Source organism: Melanotaenia boesemani, chromosome 13 (genome assembly GCF_017639745.1).
Source record: "Melanotaenia boesemani isolate fMelBoe1 chromosome 13, fMelBoe1.pri, whole genome shotgun sequence".
NCBI lineage: Eukaryota > Metazoa > Chordata > Actinopteri > Atheriniformes > Melanotaeniidae > Melanotaenia > Melanotaenia boesemani.
In genome coordinates, this window is record NC_055694.1 from 4,926,605 (window position 1) to 4,946,727 (window position 20,123).

General features: G+C 39.1%; 1 protein-coding gene across 3 annotated transcripts; it reads right to left on the reverse strand.

Moving 5' to 3' along the window:
* Positions 1-450: 450 nt before the first annotated feature.
* On the reverse strand, positions 451-16,229 carry klhl21 (kelch-like family member 21). 3 transcript variants are annotated; one of them, XM_042003610.1, is made up of 5 exons: positions 16,111-16,229; positions 8,373-9,451; positions 4,412-4,817; positions 2,327-2,399; positions 451-1,339 (listed from the first exon to the last, which is right to left on the reverse strand). In XM_042003610.1, the coding sequence occupies exons 2-5, from the start codon at positions 9,397-9,399 to the stop codon at positions 1,010-1,012; spliced, it is 1,836 nt and encodes a 611-aa protein (XP_041859544.1). In that variant the 5' UTR covers positions 9,400-9,451; positions 16,111-16,229; the 3' UTR covers positions 451-1,009. The 3 variants fall into 3 exon arrangements, with proteins under 3 accessions (XP_041859544.1, XP_041859545.1, XP_041859546.1); XM_042003611.1 differs by lacking the exon at positions 16,111-16,229 and adding an exon at positions 15,049-15,207; XM_042003612.1 differs by lacking the exon at positions 16,111-16,229 and adding an exon at positions 10,154-10,439.
* Between the last annotated feature and the right edge of the window lie 3,894 nt (positions 16,230-20,123).

Below are 20,123 nucleotides of genomic sequence, written 5' to 3' on the forward strand. Positions count from 1 at the left end.
TGGCGGTAAGCTCAACTGGTTTATAGAGACTACAGCTCCTCGACTGCACCTGGCGCAGGTTCGGATCCCGGCCTGAAGCCTTTAACTGGATCTCACCCCCTTATCATGAAGGCCTCTAGAGCCAAAATAATATCTTTAAGAAAAATATTTCTTATTTAACTGTTATTTTACACATCCCCCTTGGAAATAACAAGGTTTTATAGTAAAACACCCAGCTCAGGGGGACAACAGAAAACAATACAAGAAAAAAATCAAACAGATTTCATAGGACCCTTACACAAGATTTAAAGCTAAAAGGAAAAGATCTTCCCTTCTTTTGAACCCGAGCAGCTGCTTTCCAGCACATCTCTTTAGCACTCCTGCATCTCCCATGGAGTGGACGGTGCAGTCCACATCACGACTAACAAACACAAACAACTACATGTATGAACAGTGTGCAACTCACTCGACCACCTTTTACTGTCGCTTCTTTAACTATTATTACATGCTGCCCTCTGAAAAATATGAATCCAAGGCACGATTCTAAACTTCATTATGAGTGATGAATTTAAACATTTTGTTTACATTTTAGCTATCAGAACTATAAATTAATCACATAAAATTCCTCTGACATCACTGCAATGCCGCTCCACTGGAACATGAATTAGCTGGATGCGACTGTAAGTATTCTGTTCTTAATGATCGCACATGACAGCTGAAACTGCTAGTGGGAGGTCAAGTGAGCCCGTATGGAAATAAGTGGGTTTAACATTCATTTGCAGGGAACAGGAGGAGGGACTCCTTCCACAGTGACTTCTTTTTAAGTGTAGCTGCTGTAACTAATTTCCCCAGCAGGAGGGAAACATTTCTTCTGTCAGTCGGTTTCCAGGCCCTTCTGAAGCCATGAGTCATTTTTGCTACATGACATTGGCAGTCATGCATATGGTGTGTATGTAGTCAGTCTTTCCTTCTGCCTTAGCATGGTGATGAGGTAAATTCTCAGTAAACATAAGCATCTCTAGGTCCAGACTCAGTGCGCTGGGTTCACATCCTGGTTCTGGTTGAGATTGTTGTTGAGATTGTGGAGCGCTTGGTGGCGCTGGTGCCGGTGGAAGCGAATGGTGTTGGACTCGGGCGTGTCGTTGGGTTCGAACGTGGTGGACACCAGGGGCATGAACTGGCGGAAAATGCTGACGCTGCCGTGCCAGAAGGTCGGCTGAGGAAGCCGCCCAGCAAGAGTCCAGGAGCGGGATGCTGGATCGTAGGCCTCCACCACGTCCGACAGCTCAAACGTGTTGTCGTAACCACCAGACACGTACAACTTACCGCCAAGAGCCGCCACGCTGCCTCCAACGTGGACCTGAAATAAAGAAATTCAAGCCTTAGTTTGCAAAAACAGCTTGTTTTCATCAGTAGACAAGGAAAAAACTTGTATGACCAGAACACACTGATTCCAGGCTTAAATTATCCCAAGCCTAGACTTTGTTAAAAAAAAAAAAAAAAAAAAAAAAAAAAAAAAGGTGTGTGTGTGTGAAAAAACCCCAATTTTTTTCCCTTCAGAATTCTCCACTTTAACCAAAACCATATTATTTAAAATTATTTCCCCTTTTTGAGATGTCAGACTGCTCTGTTTCATCGCAAACTGTCTGACATGCCGAGGAAGGAGGCTAAAATAATCCAAGTACTGCGTGCACTAATCTTAAAGAAGACCTGGTCAACAATAAATAAATCCATTACTAATAAAACAAGCATTATTTGCATTTCCATAAATAGAAGGAAGGTTTTACAAATCAGAAGCTAACAAATCTTCATGTAAAATCATTTAGTCCAGATTTAAACATCCCAACTCTTGTGGTTTTTCAGCAGGACCTGGTCTAACAAAGTCCACCAAAAAGCAGTGGAATTGCCCTTTGTGTTTATACAAATCAAAAGCTAACTTCATCAACGTCAGGCTGCATCTCTGAACATTTAGTCAGCCAGATGTTATTAATCTGATTTAAATGATGGCATGTCATTCGTCATACGTGATCATGCATTCTCCTCCACCCCGATGTGCACGGAGACACGTGCGTGCACACATATCCTCCCGGTTTAGTTCTTAAAGTGTTTGGGAGGGTGTGTGTGATAAAAAAACTTATCAACTTATCTCTGAAATATTGGTTACCACAGCCTCCAACCTGTTGGTTTGTTCTTGTTGTTTTGTGTGTGTATTTAAAAGGAAAAAGGAAATAAAAATAGTGCATTTATTATTATTTTGTGATACACTGTGTGTTTCTGGCACTTTCTCGAGTTTCATCAGAGCACAGATCACTTGTTAAAGCACAAGCATCTGATGTGAAATACAAACCTGGGTCATTGGGCTAATTTTGTCCCACTCGTTCTTTTGAGGGTTGTAAACATCCACCTCAGCTGAGTCATCTCTGTAAATAGAAAGAGACTGAAGTTACTGCTTCTGGTAAATCCCGTTTTCTATATTAACATGTAAAGTCATCAGTGAGAAATCTTTAACGTATAATGTGACAAATTTATTAAGGAATTTACCTAAAACTGAACAACACACAGGAACAACAGCAAAAATGCTTTTTGAAATCTAAAGCGGCTTAAGAGTCAAAACCATAAAGAACATAGTGGAAAAGAACTTTAGCGCACTCATGTGGTCAAACGAGGGATTGGCTGCTAATGTCATAGCTCTAAGACGTCTTTACCACTTGTGTTGACTTCAGGTGGAAAAAGTAATCAAACAGAACTCAAACGATGTATTACATGCTAAATTTACTAAAAGGTAAATGACTGTTGTTTTCTACAGAGAAAAACAGCTGCTGTATTGATGTTACAGCGTGTAAACAGTGAGGGTTCAAATGAGAATCAGAAAGAAAGCTCATACTAATCCATTTCTAGCTTCTCTTCATTTGTTCCCTTGCAGATTTTTCCAGCAGAGCACATCACTTTTAGCCTGAAGGTTTACTTGCTGTCAGAGCCACACTGGTATATTTGAACATTCACGAGGTGGCCCAGGTGACACACAGCATCAGCATCTGGGTGGTACGAGTGTTGCTGTGGGCACGAAGTTTGAAACTGTTTTTTTTTTTAAATGAATGGTGAGGAAGTGGGGTGTGCTCGGTGATGGGGACATTTTCTGTTGACTGCGTGTCATGTATTTTGTAATAAGTCTGACTCAGTCTTTATTCTCGGTGGACTGAGTCTTTATTCTCGGTGGACTGAGTCTTTATTCTCGGTGGACTGAGTCTTTATTCTCGGTGGACTGAGTCTTTATTCTCGGTGGACTGCATGGACTTTGGAATCTTTACTGACAGACGTGTGTCTGGCACATAATCCTGAGTTTAGCTCACAGCGACCTTCAGTTTAGGTACCATTTTGCCGTAAAACTTGTGGTTCCTCTCACCTGTTAAAATGCTGGGATAGGCTCCAGCTCACCCGCGACCCGAAATGGAATAAGCGGTCAAGATAATGGATGGATGGAACTTGTGGTTCCTTGAGTTTCTAAAAGTTGAATGGGAGGCTGAAGTTTAAGTTATTAGGCCTCTTTCTGTGGAACCAGCTACCAGTTAGACTTCAGGAGTCAGACTACTTTACCTAAAGATTGGGTTCCAAATTTTCTGTTCTGATAAAGTTTAGTTAGGACTGGCTTTAGTCACCCTATCCATCCCTTTACCTTTATTTATGCTGCTATAAGCTTATACTGCATCCCATGTTATCTCTACTCTTCATTTTCTGTGTATAAATATATGACATTGTTGTTTTTAACTTGTGTTTCCATTTTTCTTTCACAGCAGGTATCCCTGGATCACAGTTATGGGGCTTGACCTCTCGTTTCTGTCCTCTCCATCCCAAACCAATCGAGGTAGATGGTCAGGTTCAGGTTCTACTGGAAGGTTTTCATTCCTGTAGAAAAGGCAGATTTTTCCGTACCAGTGTAACTCACCACCTGTGCATGCTCAGGACGGGGGATTAAACTGAAGAGAAAATTTGATGCAATCCATTTGTTTCCTTAGCTAGGAAAGGATTTTTTATGAATTGATTACCATCTTTGGATCCAAAAAAAGGAAGTAAAAGTAAGTCCTGACATATATTAGTTTTCATTGTTTCACTAAATGCTTTCAATCTGTTTCTCTAATAGATTACTGGTGAGATTCGCCTTTTTGTGTCTCAGGCTATAAAGTAAGATGTATTTTTAGGGTTTACATAATGGCAAAATATTAAAAACATATTCTTAAATACTTTTATGTTTTGTATTTTAGGAGCTTATAATAATATCCCAACATAATCAAATGTGAAAACTACGTCTTAATTTAAAGAACAAGAACCAGAAGATTGTTAAATATGATGTGAAATAAATGTTTTTTTTTTTACACTGAAAGAGGATTATAACAAACTAATAAGATTTAGAGTCTCAAACCAGTCTTCTTCTCACCTAACAAAGTATATGAGACCGTTGAGGGTCAGGGTTTTTGGAGTGAAGGACCATGGAGGAAGCTGCCCACAGTTGACCATTGTCCATCGGTTGGTGTCTGAATCGTAGCTCTGGATGGCCATAGTGTCCTCGTCGGTCAGGGAGCCTATGGCATACAGACGTCCGCTGCACGCGGTGGTGGAGCAGTTGTCCATGGGATGCAGCATGGCTGGCAGGGACTCCCAGCAGTCCAGCGCGTGGTCGTAGCGCTCGGTGCTGTCTGAAGCCACCACGTACAGCTGGCCTTTCAGCACACAGGAGCTGTGATATTCTCGGGCTTTCAGCATGGGCGCCGCCTCCGTCCACTCGTTCACGCTGGACTTGTAGCGCCACACGCCATCGTAGAGACGAGAGCCATCAGAGCCGCCTGAAGGATACACACATTTTAGCATTTCATGTTGAATACCGCTGATCAATATCATGAACAGTGAATATTATCGATCTCATGGGTGAGAAAGTTAACTTAGAATATATGGAGAATAACAAATACATAATAGATCTTCATCTTTTCATACAGCCAGACATTTCCAACTGAATTACATTTTCTCCAAAGCTGCACCAGACTGAAGAGCCTTTCCACCGTGCCACCACACATCCAAAATAATAAAGCACTCCAAGTGTACCTGGATGGATCCATCCAGGAAACCCAACAGCAGAATTACAGTACACCCCCCTTGTAGGCATCAGACTGTAAATCCAAAAGCCTTTCTTTCTTTTTCACTCACATCAAAATGTCAAAGGTCATCAGAGAAGTGCTGTATTTGTACTTTTTAAAAAATGAAATCAACATACAAGTTATTTAAATTAGAGGAAATAAACAGGATACGTTTAGGTCATGGTCAACAAAAGTAGGTCCAGGGCAGCGCCTTTAACTTTAATGGTACATTTTTCTTTTTAAAAAAAAGCATCAAGTCAGTGAAAAGCATCTCTGACTTGTCAGCTTCTCTTCTCCAGTCAAGCCTAAAGTCTAAAGTCCCCTCAAAAGTTTTGCAAACACCGTGCAAATTGCATTCTGGGTAAACATATCTGCAGGAAGGCACTGTTTGAGTATTACAGTCTGCTTTAAAGTAAAATTAAAAATAAAAAAAACAAGTCACAAATGTACCAACTGAAGATCAACTGCAAACATCCCAGGGAGAAACTGAACAAAGCATTGCCCCATTTTTCAACTCGCACATTGGATTAGTCATCGGCTAAATTGGGCTGCTGTTTCAAGTCATAGGTGCAACATAAAACTTTGTTTTGACTTGATACGTGCACCTGCTGCAGTTTGGCATGTCTCCATGGGATTTGGTGTGCATATCTACAGGTCCGATCAAGAAGAGATACTAATAGAGTCTATGGATTTATGCTGGCTTTGCTAAAGCAATATTATACCGTATGTTATTATAAGCGAAGCCACTGCAGTCCCCAGACCAGAATACAGATTTTACTTTGTTTAGAGAGTAGTTAGAGAATTAATCTCCCCACATTAGCTACTAACAGTGCACAATCTATAAACCAAAGCATGTTTCTGCCTAAAATGAATGAAACTTGATGTAATAGAAGAGTATTTTAGCTGTAATGCACCTACAATGCAAGCAAGAGAGGAGGTAAACAAGCCAGGACCCATGTGCTACTCAACCGCTGGATTATGCCTAGTGCAGCGCTCTGGAGTGCAACCAAAAATGTGTTGAGTGCAAAAAACATTTCACAGGGCCAGGTGTAGGAGTTTTATCTCTCCGAACATCTGTCTACTTATTCTGTGTTCATTTCCTCCTCACCCAGGCTAAAAGAATGACACTTTGACAACAAGCCAATTAAAGGCAGAGAAGAGCAAACGAAAAAGACCATCTAAATTAGAGTTAAATGAATTTGGACTGCTGCAGCCCACAGAGCTCAAGTCTCTCCGGGACGTTCAGCGGTGGATAAGAGGCCAACACCAATGTCCAAAAAACTAAAGTAAAAAAAAAAAGAAAAAGCTCCATATGTTTCTGGTGGAGAATATATTGGTTGACAAACGAGGAGCGTCGCCAGAAATCGAGACTGCTGTGTATTTAAAAACTGCTTGTTGATGGTTGGTTGAGCAGCCACATTCATGGCATAAAAAAAGCCAACCAGGAGCAGTTTTTACAAGACTTACAAATGTTGAGTTTCATTCAATTCAGCAAAGCAAGACTTTATGTTAAAAGATTTTATTTATAGCATCTTTTCTGTAAAATGCCCAGATTTATACCTGATCCTGATAAGAAAATAATACACTCAAAATGGACATATAGCCTGCAGCTATATGTCCATTTTCTGTCATTTAACATTAAATAAAAACCTCAATATTAATCCTAAAAATGTAAAAATTAAACTAATGAAATCCTGACAGAAATTATATAACCCTAACAGCTTAAATGTAAGTTCAAAGAATTAAATATCACAAAAACTAAATCTGCTTGGCAACATTATGCAATCATCTGTCTGCCTGGCAGTGAGCTAACGGCACTAAATTTATGCCTGCACCCCCTTCAGTGACTTTCAGGAGTAACCAGCTCTGAGTGAGGTCTGATGTGGTTTTTCTGCTCCGCTAATGAGGATGACGATAGTGTTGCTGCAGTCCTGGCAGCACACCATGTCCCTCCTTGTTTACACTTAGTAGCCAAAGAGCCTGCTCCTGAGACCCAAGAAAATAATGTTTTCAATTTAATTGTTTTCTTTTAATTTACAAGAATTTTTTTTTATTATTTTGTTCAAATTTTACAAGACATCCACTGGACCGGATATTGGCATTTCCTTGTTCTTAAATACAAAACATTTAATGAATGAATAAATTATCCAAAATCTAATAAAACATCTAGTAAAATACAAAAACAATTCAGCAATTCATCAAAAATGTGAATATTTAACATTTAATATGAACCTTTTGTTATTATATCCCTATAACTATTACTGTAGGTGGTTTTTAATGCACATATTGTTTCATTAAGTTAGAAAAAAGTAGTATTGAGATCAGTTTTCTGGAAAATGTCTCTGAATGATATGCTTCCATTTTTTTTTATTTTCTGGTTTGCTTCAAAGCCTACATTGTTTTTTTCTCTGCATCTTGGTCTTCCTGACCTGAACTTTCCCCCCTTCCTGTCTCATCCTCTCTCTTTGGACTTTTATCCTTTGAAAACTCAACATCTGAGTCTCCCTCAATGACTTGAAGGATCTTTTCTACCTCTGTCATTGAGGTGTCTACTGACAAAAATGTGACAAAAACAACAGTACAAAGTCCTGACATCCAGTAAGGGGGAGACACTAATAAAAGATCATTTTTTCTAAAGAAAATAAACTCTCAAATATTCCTAAGAGGTTTATAAACTGGAAACAGCTGTAACCTAACATTTAAAATTATGTTAATTGTTAACATGATTATCTTTCTTTTTTCTATAAAATGTGCCAAAATGGAAACTATTTGAAAAGACAGATACAGAGAGTCAGAAATGCCACAACCCCTCACATGTGACATCATCTTGAAGTTGTCCTCTAAGCATGAACAGGACTTAATGAGGTAACGTGAAGTGTGAGAAAAAGCAGCAAACTTGTAATGTCCACTACAATGGACAAATATGAATTGCTGGGTCTCAGGAATCCCTGACAGCCATTTCATAAGATGAAGGGGCAGCAATGGGACACCTACACACTGAAGGTTTTAATGCTATATTAAATCTAAAATACAGCTAATGTAAGCACTGTACACAGGTAGGACACCAGACCCAGAATCTGGGACAGTTGTGTTTTATCTACATCGACTCAAATCTTCAAGCACAACATTTGATTCTTATACTTCTTAAACTGAGAAAGCCATTAAGAAAATTAGAATTTTAACTGAGACCTTTAGACTCATTTTTAAAAAGCTTTTTGGCTCTGAATGGCAGTCCCATTCTTGAAAAAATGTCTTTAATTGACTTACCTGTCACATACATATCGTTTCCAAGGGCAGCTATGCTGTAACCTCCTCCAAGGTGATCAGGGAATTCAGCCAGGTAGCGCCACTGCCCAGTCTGAGGGTTGTAACAGTCCACCGTGACCAGCTCATCACAGTCCTGGTCGCAGCCTCCAACCACCACCAGGATTTCTGCCAGTCCCGTGGAAGGCCGCGGCCTCATGCGGTGGCAGGGCCTGTCATGGCGGTCGTACTCGCAGGACTGGAAGCTGCGGGCTTCGTTCACCATGCGCAGGCAGGTGGGAGACAGGTAGACGAGCGGGTCGCTCTCCACGTGGGCCAACAGAAAGAATCTCCTGACGAACGGGAGCCGGACCTGCTGGAGGAGCTCGGGCCAGTAGTGGAGTCGACGCTGGAGATCGGCCTTCACCCACCGCACCGCGATCTGATAAACCGTCTCCTCCTTGTCCACACAAAGCTCATTGTCTGACACAAACTCAAGGAGGCGCTTCCATGGCAACCGCTCAAACTCGGTCCCTTTAGCCAGCTCCATGATGTTTTTGAGGACAAAGCGGCGTGCGCTGGCTGCCAGATCTCTGCAAGCGTAGGCCTCCGCAAAGTCCTGAATCTCTAAGCAGTTGGAAACATCGAGCCGCTGCTCCAGGAAAGCACAGCAGGCCTCTTTCACAGAGGGGAACTGAAACAAGTCAGCTGTCTTCAGCAGGAGGTCCACGTTATCCTGAGTGACAGTGACCCGTCCTGTGTAGCAGAAGTCCACCAGCAAGCCTAAAAGCTCGGCTGACACTTCATGTAGAACCACCCGGTCCATAACGCTCTCCCTCAAGGTTCCTGCGAACATAGCCCGGAAGTAGGTGCTGGCAGCAGCCAACACCGTGCGGTGGCAGGGAAACTCACGTCCTTCGGCACACAAAGTCACATCGAAAAACTTCCTCTCTGCGCGGAGTTCGTGGATTCCCCGCAGAAGGTTGAAGGCATGAGCCGTGTCGAAAAAAGGCAGGGTGGACGGTTGCGTTTGCAGGACGGGCTTCTCCATCGCTCCTTCGCTGGGTTTTAACTGCTGGTCGAGTTCAGAATGCTGTTTTCATCTGAAATGGATAAAAAAAAAACAACAAAAATATGCATCAAATTACAACCCAGCCTGGAAAACGTCCGTACATGAACTAAAGGATAAGCTACCAATCAAAATTAAACCCTAGAGTTACACACACTACCATTCCTGATAAATCTTTGATAATTTAACCCATAAGAGCCCGATGTGACATATTTGTCACATACAGTTTTTGAGACATTTTGCTTCAATTTATGGTATAAACTTTGCTCAAAATCCTCTTGAACATGGTCTGATACTTGTCTTCTGTCCCCCAATAGATACCCAGAAGCAGAAAACCATATTATAATATTTTTTAATACATCACATGGTAATAAATGATTAAAATTAAATTAACTTTTTTTTGTTACATTTTGTTAAAGGGCCAAATAAAGACTTTGTCTCACAATCACAACTCTGGAAGTAAAACTTTGATCAGACTTTTTTCAGATTCACTTTCAGCCAAATGACAAATCACATCTTTTATAGTCCTACTAACAAAAATCCACCTATGCTCTGATCTCTAATCAGATCAATGTTGAAAAACATGCAAAGATCAATAACAAATGTACAAATTTACTCCTCAACCACCATGCCAGATGAAACGCCCCAAATTCAAACAGAACCAACCTCTGTTATTTTTAACAGCGGTGAATTTGGGACTTTGGATCCAAAAAGCAGATACTGTTGATTGTCCTACCTGACGAGCCCCTCCAGGCACGTTTCACAGGCGAAGTAACAACGTATAACACTCCAGAATATACGACAGCAAAGCTCAGCGAGACGTGGTCCATCTGACCAGCTCCTCAGTCGTGTTCAAGAAAAAGGTCTGGAGCTATAAATACACCAGCAGTGTCCATTTCCAGACAGGGCTGGGGGCTGGATTTTTCTTGGGGGGGAACACCTAACATGCAGTGAGCTGACGCTACCCCCCCACCATCACCACTGGTATGTCCTTGGTCAGTCGGGGTGAGTAAAGAGTCTTTTTGGGAAGAGCAAGCAGAGCCTTGGCCTCCTCATCATCTTCAGCACAGCTTCCAGTTAGCAGAGAAACATTAGAAGCTTAGATGCTTGGAGGAAATACCTCAGAAAGTTTTGGATTGATTGCCCTGAAATTTGCTCCAAATGTACTTTTAACATTTTACTGAAATGAACGCGTTCACTCCTTTAAAATCCGCTGAACAAAAACAAAAACAGCGTGAAGTTTTCTCAGCGACATGCATTAATCCCTCCCCGAGCTTCTAGGAACAAGATTAATTCTTCTCAAAATACACAGGCATCTGCTTACAGAGGTTTGTTTAAAGGTTGCTATAAAGCCCCTGATCCTCTCACCAAAGGCCAGCACACATTCCACACAAGCATTCAACAATGCAGTTGTCCAAATAGCTGTACGAGGGATCAAACTGATCCCCTGAAGGGCAACAAAGCCTCACCTGTACTGAAAACACAGCTTTCTAAATGCTCTTTATTTTTTTATACCATTAGAATATTAAAAATACCAGTGGTTCAGTCAGTGTTGGTTTTCTACCTTTTCCTCAACACACACAGATTTCTAAGAATGTTTTAAAGTCCTCAGCACATCCTCAAAAAACCCACATGAATTTGTAGTACAAATCACCACATAAGCTAAATAAAACACTTATTAAACACAGTCAGTAACACTGTCAGTAAACACAGTTATTTTGCTCCATCCACAAATAAGAGCTGAAACTCTACCACAAGGGTTTCCAACTCTGGTCCTCAATCCTGCTGGTTTTCCATGTATCCTCGCTCCAACACACCTGACTCAAGTTAATGAGTCATTGTGCAGAACTTCACAGGCTGTGGGATCCATTTAATTTCAGGCGGCTCCCCTGCTCTACCATGTAAGGAAAAAGCAGTACATAAAGACTGTTTTTTCTTTTATTAATTTAAATACTGAATTTTGCAGCCTCCAGGCCAGCCGTTCCCAAACTGGTCCCAAGACAAATTCAGGAGTCGCCGGATCATTAAAAAAAAAAGCCTAAATTTATCAAATAAATTTGGGAATTTTTATTAGGGCTATCAAAAATAACACATTAATACAAATACATAAACAACAGTTATTGCTCATGAGATATTAAAAATCTGAATCTGGTATTATCTCAGTGAGAGAAGCTGATTTTATACATGTAGGTGCTTTATTACAGTGGTCAACAAAATCACTAAAAACCCATTTTATCCTCCTTATTAATGAAGATTCTGACTGTTTTCACGCATCACGGTAGAGGATGGCCACAGGATGACCCATTTGATATATCACACAATGAACCACTCAGTCCAAACATTGTACAAACATTATCAATCAGGTCCAAGAAACAGCTGTGAGACATGTTAGCACTCAGAGAGATCGAGAGGAAGACAGCGACGGGGAGAAAAAGCAGAGGTGTAGAAACAATCTCACTGCTATGTGAAAAGACCACAGAGACAGCAGAGTCGAGATATGACGACACCACTAACCTACACAAACCATAGACAGAAAGAGCTCAGTTCCCTCTTTCTTCATGTAGCGTAACAGTATTAGTCTGTCTGGCCCTGGAGTTGAACTCATGACCTGCAAATATAGCCTGGAAAAAAACACAGGGAGACTTTGTAGCATTCATTTTGGCTGGTGTACGTTATTTTCTGTTCTGCAGATATAAAGCCTCAGAGTTTATACTTGGTCACATAGAGTTAACAGCCAAAATGGCAGCTTTATAAATCTACGCTGAGGTGAAATGACAGCACCAACATGCCTCAGATTTAGTTTATCCTAACAGTTTCCAATCAGTATGGATAACTTTGACAGCTGACAGTAAAAGTCAGGGCCTCAGAAGCGTCAATTCGCAGTTTAGTGGTAATTCATTAAATCATCACGGACACATTTCTGCCTAGTGAAAAGTGTCAGTGGCTGTCCAACATCACCATCAACACAATGTTTAACTGGGAGCTGCTTTGTGTATGTGAACGCGGTAAATCAAGAGAAGAATCTTCTGACATGTAGATGCAGGAACAGTGTGTTCTTTGTCTGCTGCTTTCAAGGACAGTGTTGCCTCTTACTGGTGCAACCTAGCAATTACTAACAAATACTGTTTACATGCAGGGTTTCTGCTGTGTTCATTAAGGCAAAATAGTTTTTTTAATACTTTTTAATGCCAACAATGTAACCTCATGAAGTCAGATTACAGCTGTTTTTTATGGTAATTTTGTCTGAGAACATTGTGCCTTTAAAGGGTGCGACTGCAGGTTAATGTGTTTTATGGTCAATATTTCAGATGCTTTGTGTTGTGAGATTGGAAGAAAAAATGAGATAAATCAGAAGATTACTGGAATGGCTGGTTTTAAAATAATGTGACAGTCAGGGAACAGCAGAAAGGTTTTAAGGGCTGGTGGTGACTGACTGAAGGCAGAAAACAGAATTCTGTATTTACAACATGTCATAATAATAAATGTTCACAATAAAGACGAGATTAACTGACCAGTGGCAAACTGTTTACGTTTAATGTTAAAATAATTAACATGCAGACACAGGAGTGTGCTAAATGGTAAAAAATATAAAAGTTGCTGGTAGAATTTAATCCAACAGCTTTGGCTGGTTGGAGTAAAAGTACATTTCTGACACCAGTTATCTGCTGAGAGCTCATCTGCTGCAATGCAGACTAGAGCTGCAAACTAGACCTTTGCAAAGTGGAAGAAACCATTTATTTATTATACTGGCTTCACTGGAAGACCACCAAAAACAAGTTATTACCAGTGATCATCTTTTTCTGCATTTTTCCATCATATTATTGTAGATTTATTGTTGACACCACATTATGAAAATGTTTTACTGACTTCATCCTTAGCTTTTCCTTTAGCTACTGGCACAGATCACTTTCTGTCACAGTGAAAAATCGTGTTGATTTTTTGTAAACAGCTGTTAAACACTAAACTTACATTATGTTGCACAAAAAACACACAGTTCACTTTGTTTTGATGAAAATAACTTGCAACTGTTGGAAAAGAGGCCTTGTTTATGTTATTATAACATTTCAAAATTAAAGTTTCTGATTTTGGAAGTTGAAAACTGTGATAGAGAAACAGTTTAGTCCATGTTCTGCAGAGAAAAGCTGCTCTAAAATGCAAGGTATCTGCACACTGACTATTGCCACGCAAAGACAGCTGCTCTCGGCTGAAGCCACATAAACCCCCAGTCATCCACGGCCGAGCCTGTCCTGCCCTTAAAAAGGCAAACACATCACACTCACCTCATTCCCTACTGAGGAGGCCTGGCGCGAGCTACCAGAAGCAACACTCAGATAAGGCTGTGATATATTCATGGTGTGTTGATGCAGCGTCTTCTAAACAAAACAGTTTGCTTGTACGTGTGGAAATGAAAATGCAAGTCGAAGGTCAACTATAACGCAGATGCACCTGAACTACTCTGCATTTAGACCTCTAATTGTTCAGTTTAAAGGATTTTAGAGCATACTGTCAAACTTAGTTTACATGAGCATTATTCCAACTAGTAACCTTATCTTACATAAGATATTTTGAATATGATACTTAACTAAACATATAGGAATAACAAATAAATTATTATGCCATTATTACCTTCTATATTAAAAGTGTGACAGGTTTTTATGTAATTTGATAATTCCATTCTCTACATTCACTGCACAGCTATACTTATAAGGCAGTTTTCTGATTAATACTGCACAACCAACTAAGCAAAGATGACGCACTGTTAAAGTCCACACTTCAATCACGTAGTTTCCCTGGTTGACAGAATTAAAATGACAATATATAAAGATAATCGGACTATTACCGATTTTAATAGCATGTACTTGTGAAACTTGAGGTGCCTTTAGATGTACTTTTACTTCATTTTGAAAAGTTTTATTTAACTGTTTTATCTATACTATTATGTTAACAAACAAGGCTCTAAATGAACACCCCCAACCCACGAAATACAGGTTAAAATTAATTACAGTGGGTAAATATGAAAGCTTACTGTCCAGTGTGATGAATGAAGCACATCTTTTACAAAAATGTTTTGTTTACTTTAACATGCTGAAAATGTGCAGCTGAATGAGGAGCAAAATTTAAATAAAGTAAGTGATATGTAGAAGAAAAAACAAAAATGTGGCAGCGGTTGGATGGTGTAAAGAATAAGGCTGGTTACAAGAAAAGAAAGGCAGTAAGGGAGGATGTTGACGATGAAAGAGGAGGTTAAAGCCACTGAGATCTGGTTTGGTAGTTTGTGTTTACGCAGGCCAGAGTATGTACATAAACTCAAACACTAAGCTAGAGAAACTGAATATGAGGCACAGATTCAGACTGATGAGAGCTCTGAAGTCTGAACGAGTTAAAATTACTATTTAGTTAAGATGACTATATTTATTTATTTATTTTATCTTTGACTTTTGTTCAAATATCCCAACATGTTATACAGTAATTGTTATTTATTTATTTATTTAAGTAACGCTTAAAAAAATCAGCTTAACTTAAATTTACAGTAGATCAAGAACCAGAGTTACAGGGAGAGAACGTTTGGCATTTTCATGAAAATATGTCAATAAAAACAATTTAAAGAAACATGGATGATCAAATGCTTACAGTTGTTTTCTTCAGAGAAAATTTAACTAGAGACCCTCGGGGAAGACCCAGGACATGCGGAAGGGACTAGTCTCTCAGCTTGCCAGGGAATAACTTAGGAATCCTCTGGAGGAGCATCAAGAAGTGGCCGGGGAGAGGGAAGTTTGGGCTTCTCTGTTTAGGCCGGCTGCCCCAGCGAGGCGACCATGGATGGATGGATGGAAGAAAACAGTAATGCTGGGTTAAACAGTGCACCTAAATTCTACCTAGGAGTGAATGTGGTTAGCTTGTCTTACTATGTACTTTGATGGACTGCCAATCTTGCATTGTAATTAATGCATTGTAATTAGCTGGAAACTTCCACAGACTGGCTGGTGATCAAATGAGTTAGTTTAGTGTCCTGTTATTAAGTATTTAAAACTTTAATCTGGTACTGAAGAGGGTGGAAAGGGTGGATTTTAGTTCCACAAGAAAGCTTCCTGGATGTTAATGCAGGCAATACCATCATGGATATGTCTCTCAACATTCCTGTAATTCCTCCCTCCTTAACAGGAGTCTAAAGAAGGTCGTACAAAGTTTTAAAGCACTCGGATCACATAGTCATACATGTCAGCATTTGTTAGGCCAGACAGGCACCCAGGTTCATTTAGAAAATAATAAAATTCCCTCCCTTAAGCCATGGCTGAACCATGGTAATATTCAAATATATGCATAAGTTAATGGTACCGTGCAGCTTTGGAGCAGCACTAAGCCGAGAGCTCAGACATGTGTCAACAATAAACACGTACGACACAGTGGGATGAATATTAAAATAACTTATGCGCAGCTTTCTCATTTCATGTAAAGCCCGATAATGTGCGGAGAAATGTTTTTAAAAAATAAACACATAAAATCATACGAACGTGTGGTATTCACAGAAATATACAATATTTTGAAACAGAAGCTCGCGCCTTTCATAACTAACAAGTCTCATTTGTTCACGTTATCTTCCAGACATAACGTTTCGGCTAATGTCCAACTGTCTTCCGGTTGGAGCAAAAAATGACCCTCTAAAACTGGCTAACTCAGTGTTAGGAAACTTACCGAAGCGTGTCCAAGCCGGATAATAACGAGTTTAAATAGTAAACTGCGTGAAGATGCCGCAAATCGAGTCGAAATTAAAGTTTGATGCGGCGGATATGCTCGGCCTCCTCTGCGCCATGACAGCCTGTACTGTATGAAATGCTGCCTTCGCGTGCAGGCGGAGATATGAACATCCAACTAACTTCTGCGAATTCAGCGTCAATATTTTGTAAACTAGTACTTTCTAAAATGAGTGTTTTCTTTTTCGTATGTATAATATGTTACACACGTTTGAAATAAGCCACACTTGTACACTTTTACTGTCTTTTAAGTTAACTTATATTTCTATCTTACTTTATATACTATACATTGGCTATGATCACATTTCCCAAAAAAGGTGAGATGCGTGTGAAGAGTAGATTTGAAAAAGGTACTAAATTAACAGATGTCATACACCAATATTTTATTCGCAATAGGACATGAATGAATAAGAAAGTTTTTACTTTTTCATTAAAAGTATGAGCTCACATTGATTTTTATATCAGTTAAAAAAATCTCAAAATAAGCTGGGACTTGCCACAGTCCTTGGTGTTTAGCATAAACTCTTCTTGTAATACCAGTCTCTGGTTTTCTTGGTCTTATTTTGTGTTTCACGATTCACCGCATGTTTTCTTCTGGTGAACGATCTCTAGACTCTAACCAGGCCAGTCCAGCCCAGACCCTTCAAAATTGTAATAGATGCAATATTACATTTAGTATTATCTTGCTGAAACAGGCAAGACCTTCTCTGAATGCATTTTCTGTTTGGGAGTATATGCTGCTATAAAACCTGTTGGAGTGTTTTGTCTCTTGATGTGAATAATTACATTTTCCAGTTTCAGTTTAGGTTATTCCTTGGAATTATTTATTTTTAGCAAAGATTATTTTATTTTACTTTAAAACTTTCTTGGTATTACTATTTACTCTTGATCAACCTTTCCTAAACTGGGAGTCCCAAATCTTACAGGGATCCCAAAATAATTTCAGGGGCTCACCAGATCTTTTTTTTTTTATTTTTATTTTTTTATTATAGCTGTCAAAATTAATCCATTAATGCAAAGCGATTAATCTGTGAAATTAGCACAATAATTATTTAACAAATCAGTGCATGAACAACAAAGTTATAACCGATGCTATATGGAAAATCCAAATTAGTCTCAGCAAGAGAAGCAGATTTTGGCACCGCTGATTTAACCAGTCTTTTGTTGCCCCTGTCCCAACTTTGTTTCTTTGCATTGCTGACATCAAATTCAGGATGAGCACATTTTTTTATGAAGTAGTAAAATATCTCACTGTCAGCATTTAATACGTAATTAAACTAGTGAGCAGTTGGTAGAGCTGGCTCATAAAACATTGTAAGCGGTGTGCAGGAAAATGTTGCACCAATTTATTTCTCACGGTCTGATATGAATTTAGATACTCATTGTAAATTTAACAGTTTGTTTTCTAAGTAAAATGTTGGTTTCCAAGACGTGCAAATCATTGCATTCTGCTTTTAAATTGCTTTCCACAACCTAATAATAAAATATTTGTCTTGTTGCTTTTCAACATTTCAGTTTAACCTATTCCCAAATACATTTTCAGCTACATCTGTATTTCCCGTTTCCTTCTATAATTTTATAGGTACACTGTGTACGGTATCAGAAATGACTTTCAAAAAATCAAACTAGATGATCCCCAAAGATCAAAGTTTCTAGTTTGGGGAAGAAAGCCCTACTGGTTTTCAAGGTTAGCATGAAATATTGGCTTCCAACTGCGCTGAAACATTACTTTGAACCGTGTCTTAAGGACTACCATCTGTTTTTATACATATGCTGCAAACATGTGGGACATTCATTTAGAACATAAGGCTGTAAATGTCCTGTCTTGTGCACGCTATGATTTCTTTTATGTCATCTGTTTTCTTCTTCATTTTTACAGGGAGACGATGAAGAAGCAACCATTTATCAAGAAAGTTCTCAAGATTAAAATATTATGTCTACATTAGATTAAAACAATTAAAATCTGTTGCATTTCTCTCAATGGTAAAACAATCCTCTGTATTATCAATGGATGCAACATGTGTGAGGAGGGAAGCAGGAACTGCTGGAAAGCTTCAAATCTCCAGAGTGCATGAGGAAACTTACCAAGGACTCTCATAAACATGCAATACAGCTCTGTGCAAAATCAATAAAATCTTAAATGATTCAGTACTCTGTTATTTTGCAGTATTTATATGGTATCATGGTTGCTTAATGCCAAGCAAGTTTCCAGTTTTATTTTCAGCTGCTCTTTCCTTCCTGATTTGTGTTTTTGTCTGGGTCTTCCAGTTTCCCACAGTTCAGAGACATACAGAATATTATTCATTTAATATACAAAATTTTTATCTTCAGTCAAGTCCCAGTACTGTGCAACATATTGAGTATATATATATATATATTGCTTTGAAGCAGGAAATCTTTTAAAGTTGTCCCGATCAATGTTTTCTGAAAGTCTGAAACATTTTCTTTGGGCATTGGTTGAATTTTCTCTCAGAGGTATGACAAACGACATGAGAACCCTAACCCGTTGATGGAGGGATGAATCCTAGCTCAGACGTTATTGAAGAGGGTAGCTATTCCCGAAGATAACTTCAATAAATAAAAGAAAACATAGAGAATAAGGTGTTTATAACAAATATTGACTGTTTATGTTGCATTATATTGTTTTGTTTTAGATCTGCTGAGCCTTTTAGATCTATAAGCCTTTATAAACATTTGTGTGACACCTGATATATTCTCTAATAGAAGGTTTTTAATATTTTGTTCATAATAATTGTGGAGCTGGAGATATTTATAAAAGTCCTGTCGGCCAAGGCCATATCTGTCAGACATAGTTTTGAAGTCAATAACATCTTGGTAATCTATTAACAGACAGAATGCAATAACCCCTTGCCTTTCCCACTGAATAAAACCTCTGTCAACTAAAGCTGGTTCATAGAGGAGATCATTTACCAGCCACATTAAAACTTTAATTTCTTTTTGGAGATTGAGTTGTTTCACCAGGTCTAACCAAATATTAAGTGAGAAACTGACCCACTGATTCTGGACTAAATTCCCCAATAAGCTCTGTAATGGTTCATTTATCAGTGACTCAGTGGCCGTCCATTTTGATACATAATCATTGTTACACCAAAGCATGAGTGGTCTTATCTGTGCTGTTATGTAATAGTCTTTCAAGCATGGTAGACCCACCCCCCTTAGATTTGGGTAATTGCAGGGTTTTGAATCTTATTCTAGGGGCTTTACCATTCCAGAGAGAACTTGAAATGGCCCTTTCCCATGCTCTGAATTGTGGGTTAGGGACTTGAACAGGTAAAGACTGTTGTTATTCTAGATCCATGGTCAGAGAGGCCCATCTGTCTAAATCTTCTTTACTATGTGTGTTAATAGGTAAATAGTTTTTATTATAGATTTCTAGTAAATCTTTTGTTAATCTTAAACCTAAATATTTAATAGGGCTAGAATCCCAGTTAAAGTTGTATTTTAACTTAAGATCAGGTGCTGGATTATGGTTAAAGATTAAGCCTTGTGTCTTTTCAGTGTTGAGAGAGTAACCTGGTAGGTTACCATGTAGCTGCAGGGGATCCAATAACCTAGAAATCCCAGACAACTTGACCAGAACATCACCCGCATGGAGGCATACTCTGAGACATCATTGGAAAGCCTTACCAATCACCTTAACAATGACAGGAAGAATCATGCTTCTGTGACGCGAGCATAACAGCTAAAGATGTGGGTTTTAGACTGTGCACACAAATGTGCTAAAACCCCCTCCTATTCTCCTGATGGTATTGTTTTGAGTTGCCCCATAAGGATTCTTTCCTATTAAAAGGATTCTTCACTATGGTGAGATAGAGATAATTTTGCCATTAGAGCTGCTAACTCAAAATTAATGCCCACAATCATTGGCAAAAACAAAATTACAATGGCTTGGCGGAGGTCTGCACTCTCTACATGCTTCTATTTTAAGTAAAG

Coding starts and splice junctions, on each gene's coding strand:
- klhl21 (XM_042003610.1), bottom strand. CDS start 9,399: ATGGAGAAGCCCGTCCTGCAAACGCAACCGTCCACCCTGCCTTTTTTC. Junction 4,818..8,372: donor AAACGATATGTATGTGACAG/GTAAGTCAATTA, acceptor TGTATCCTTCAG/GCGGCTCTGATGGCTCTCGT. Junction 2,400..4,411: donor GGTCTCATATACTTTGTTAG/GTGAGAAGAAGA, acceptor TTCTATTTACAG/AGATGACTCAGCTGAGGTGG.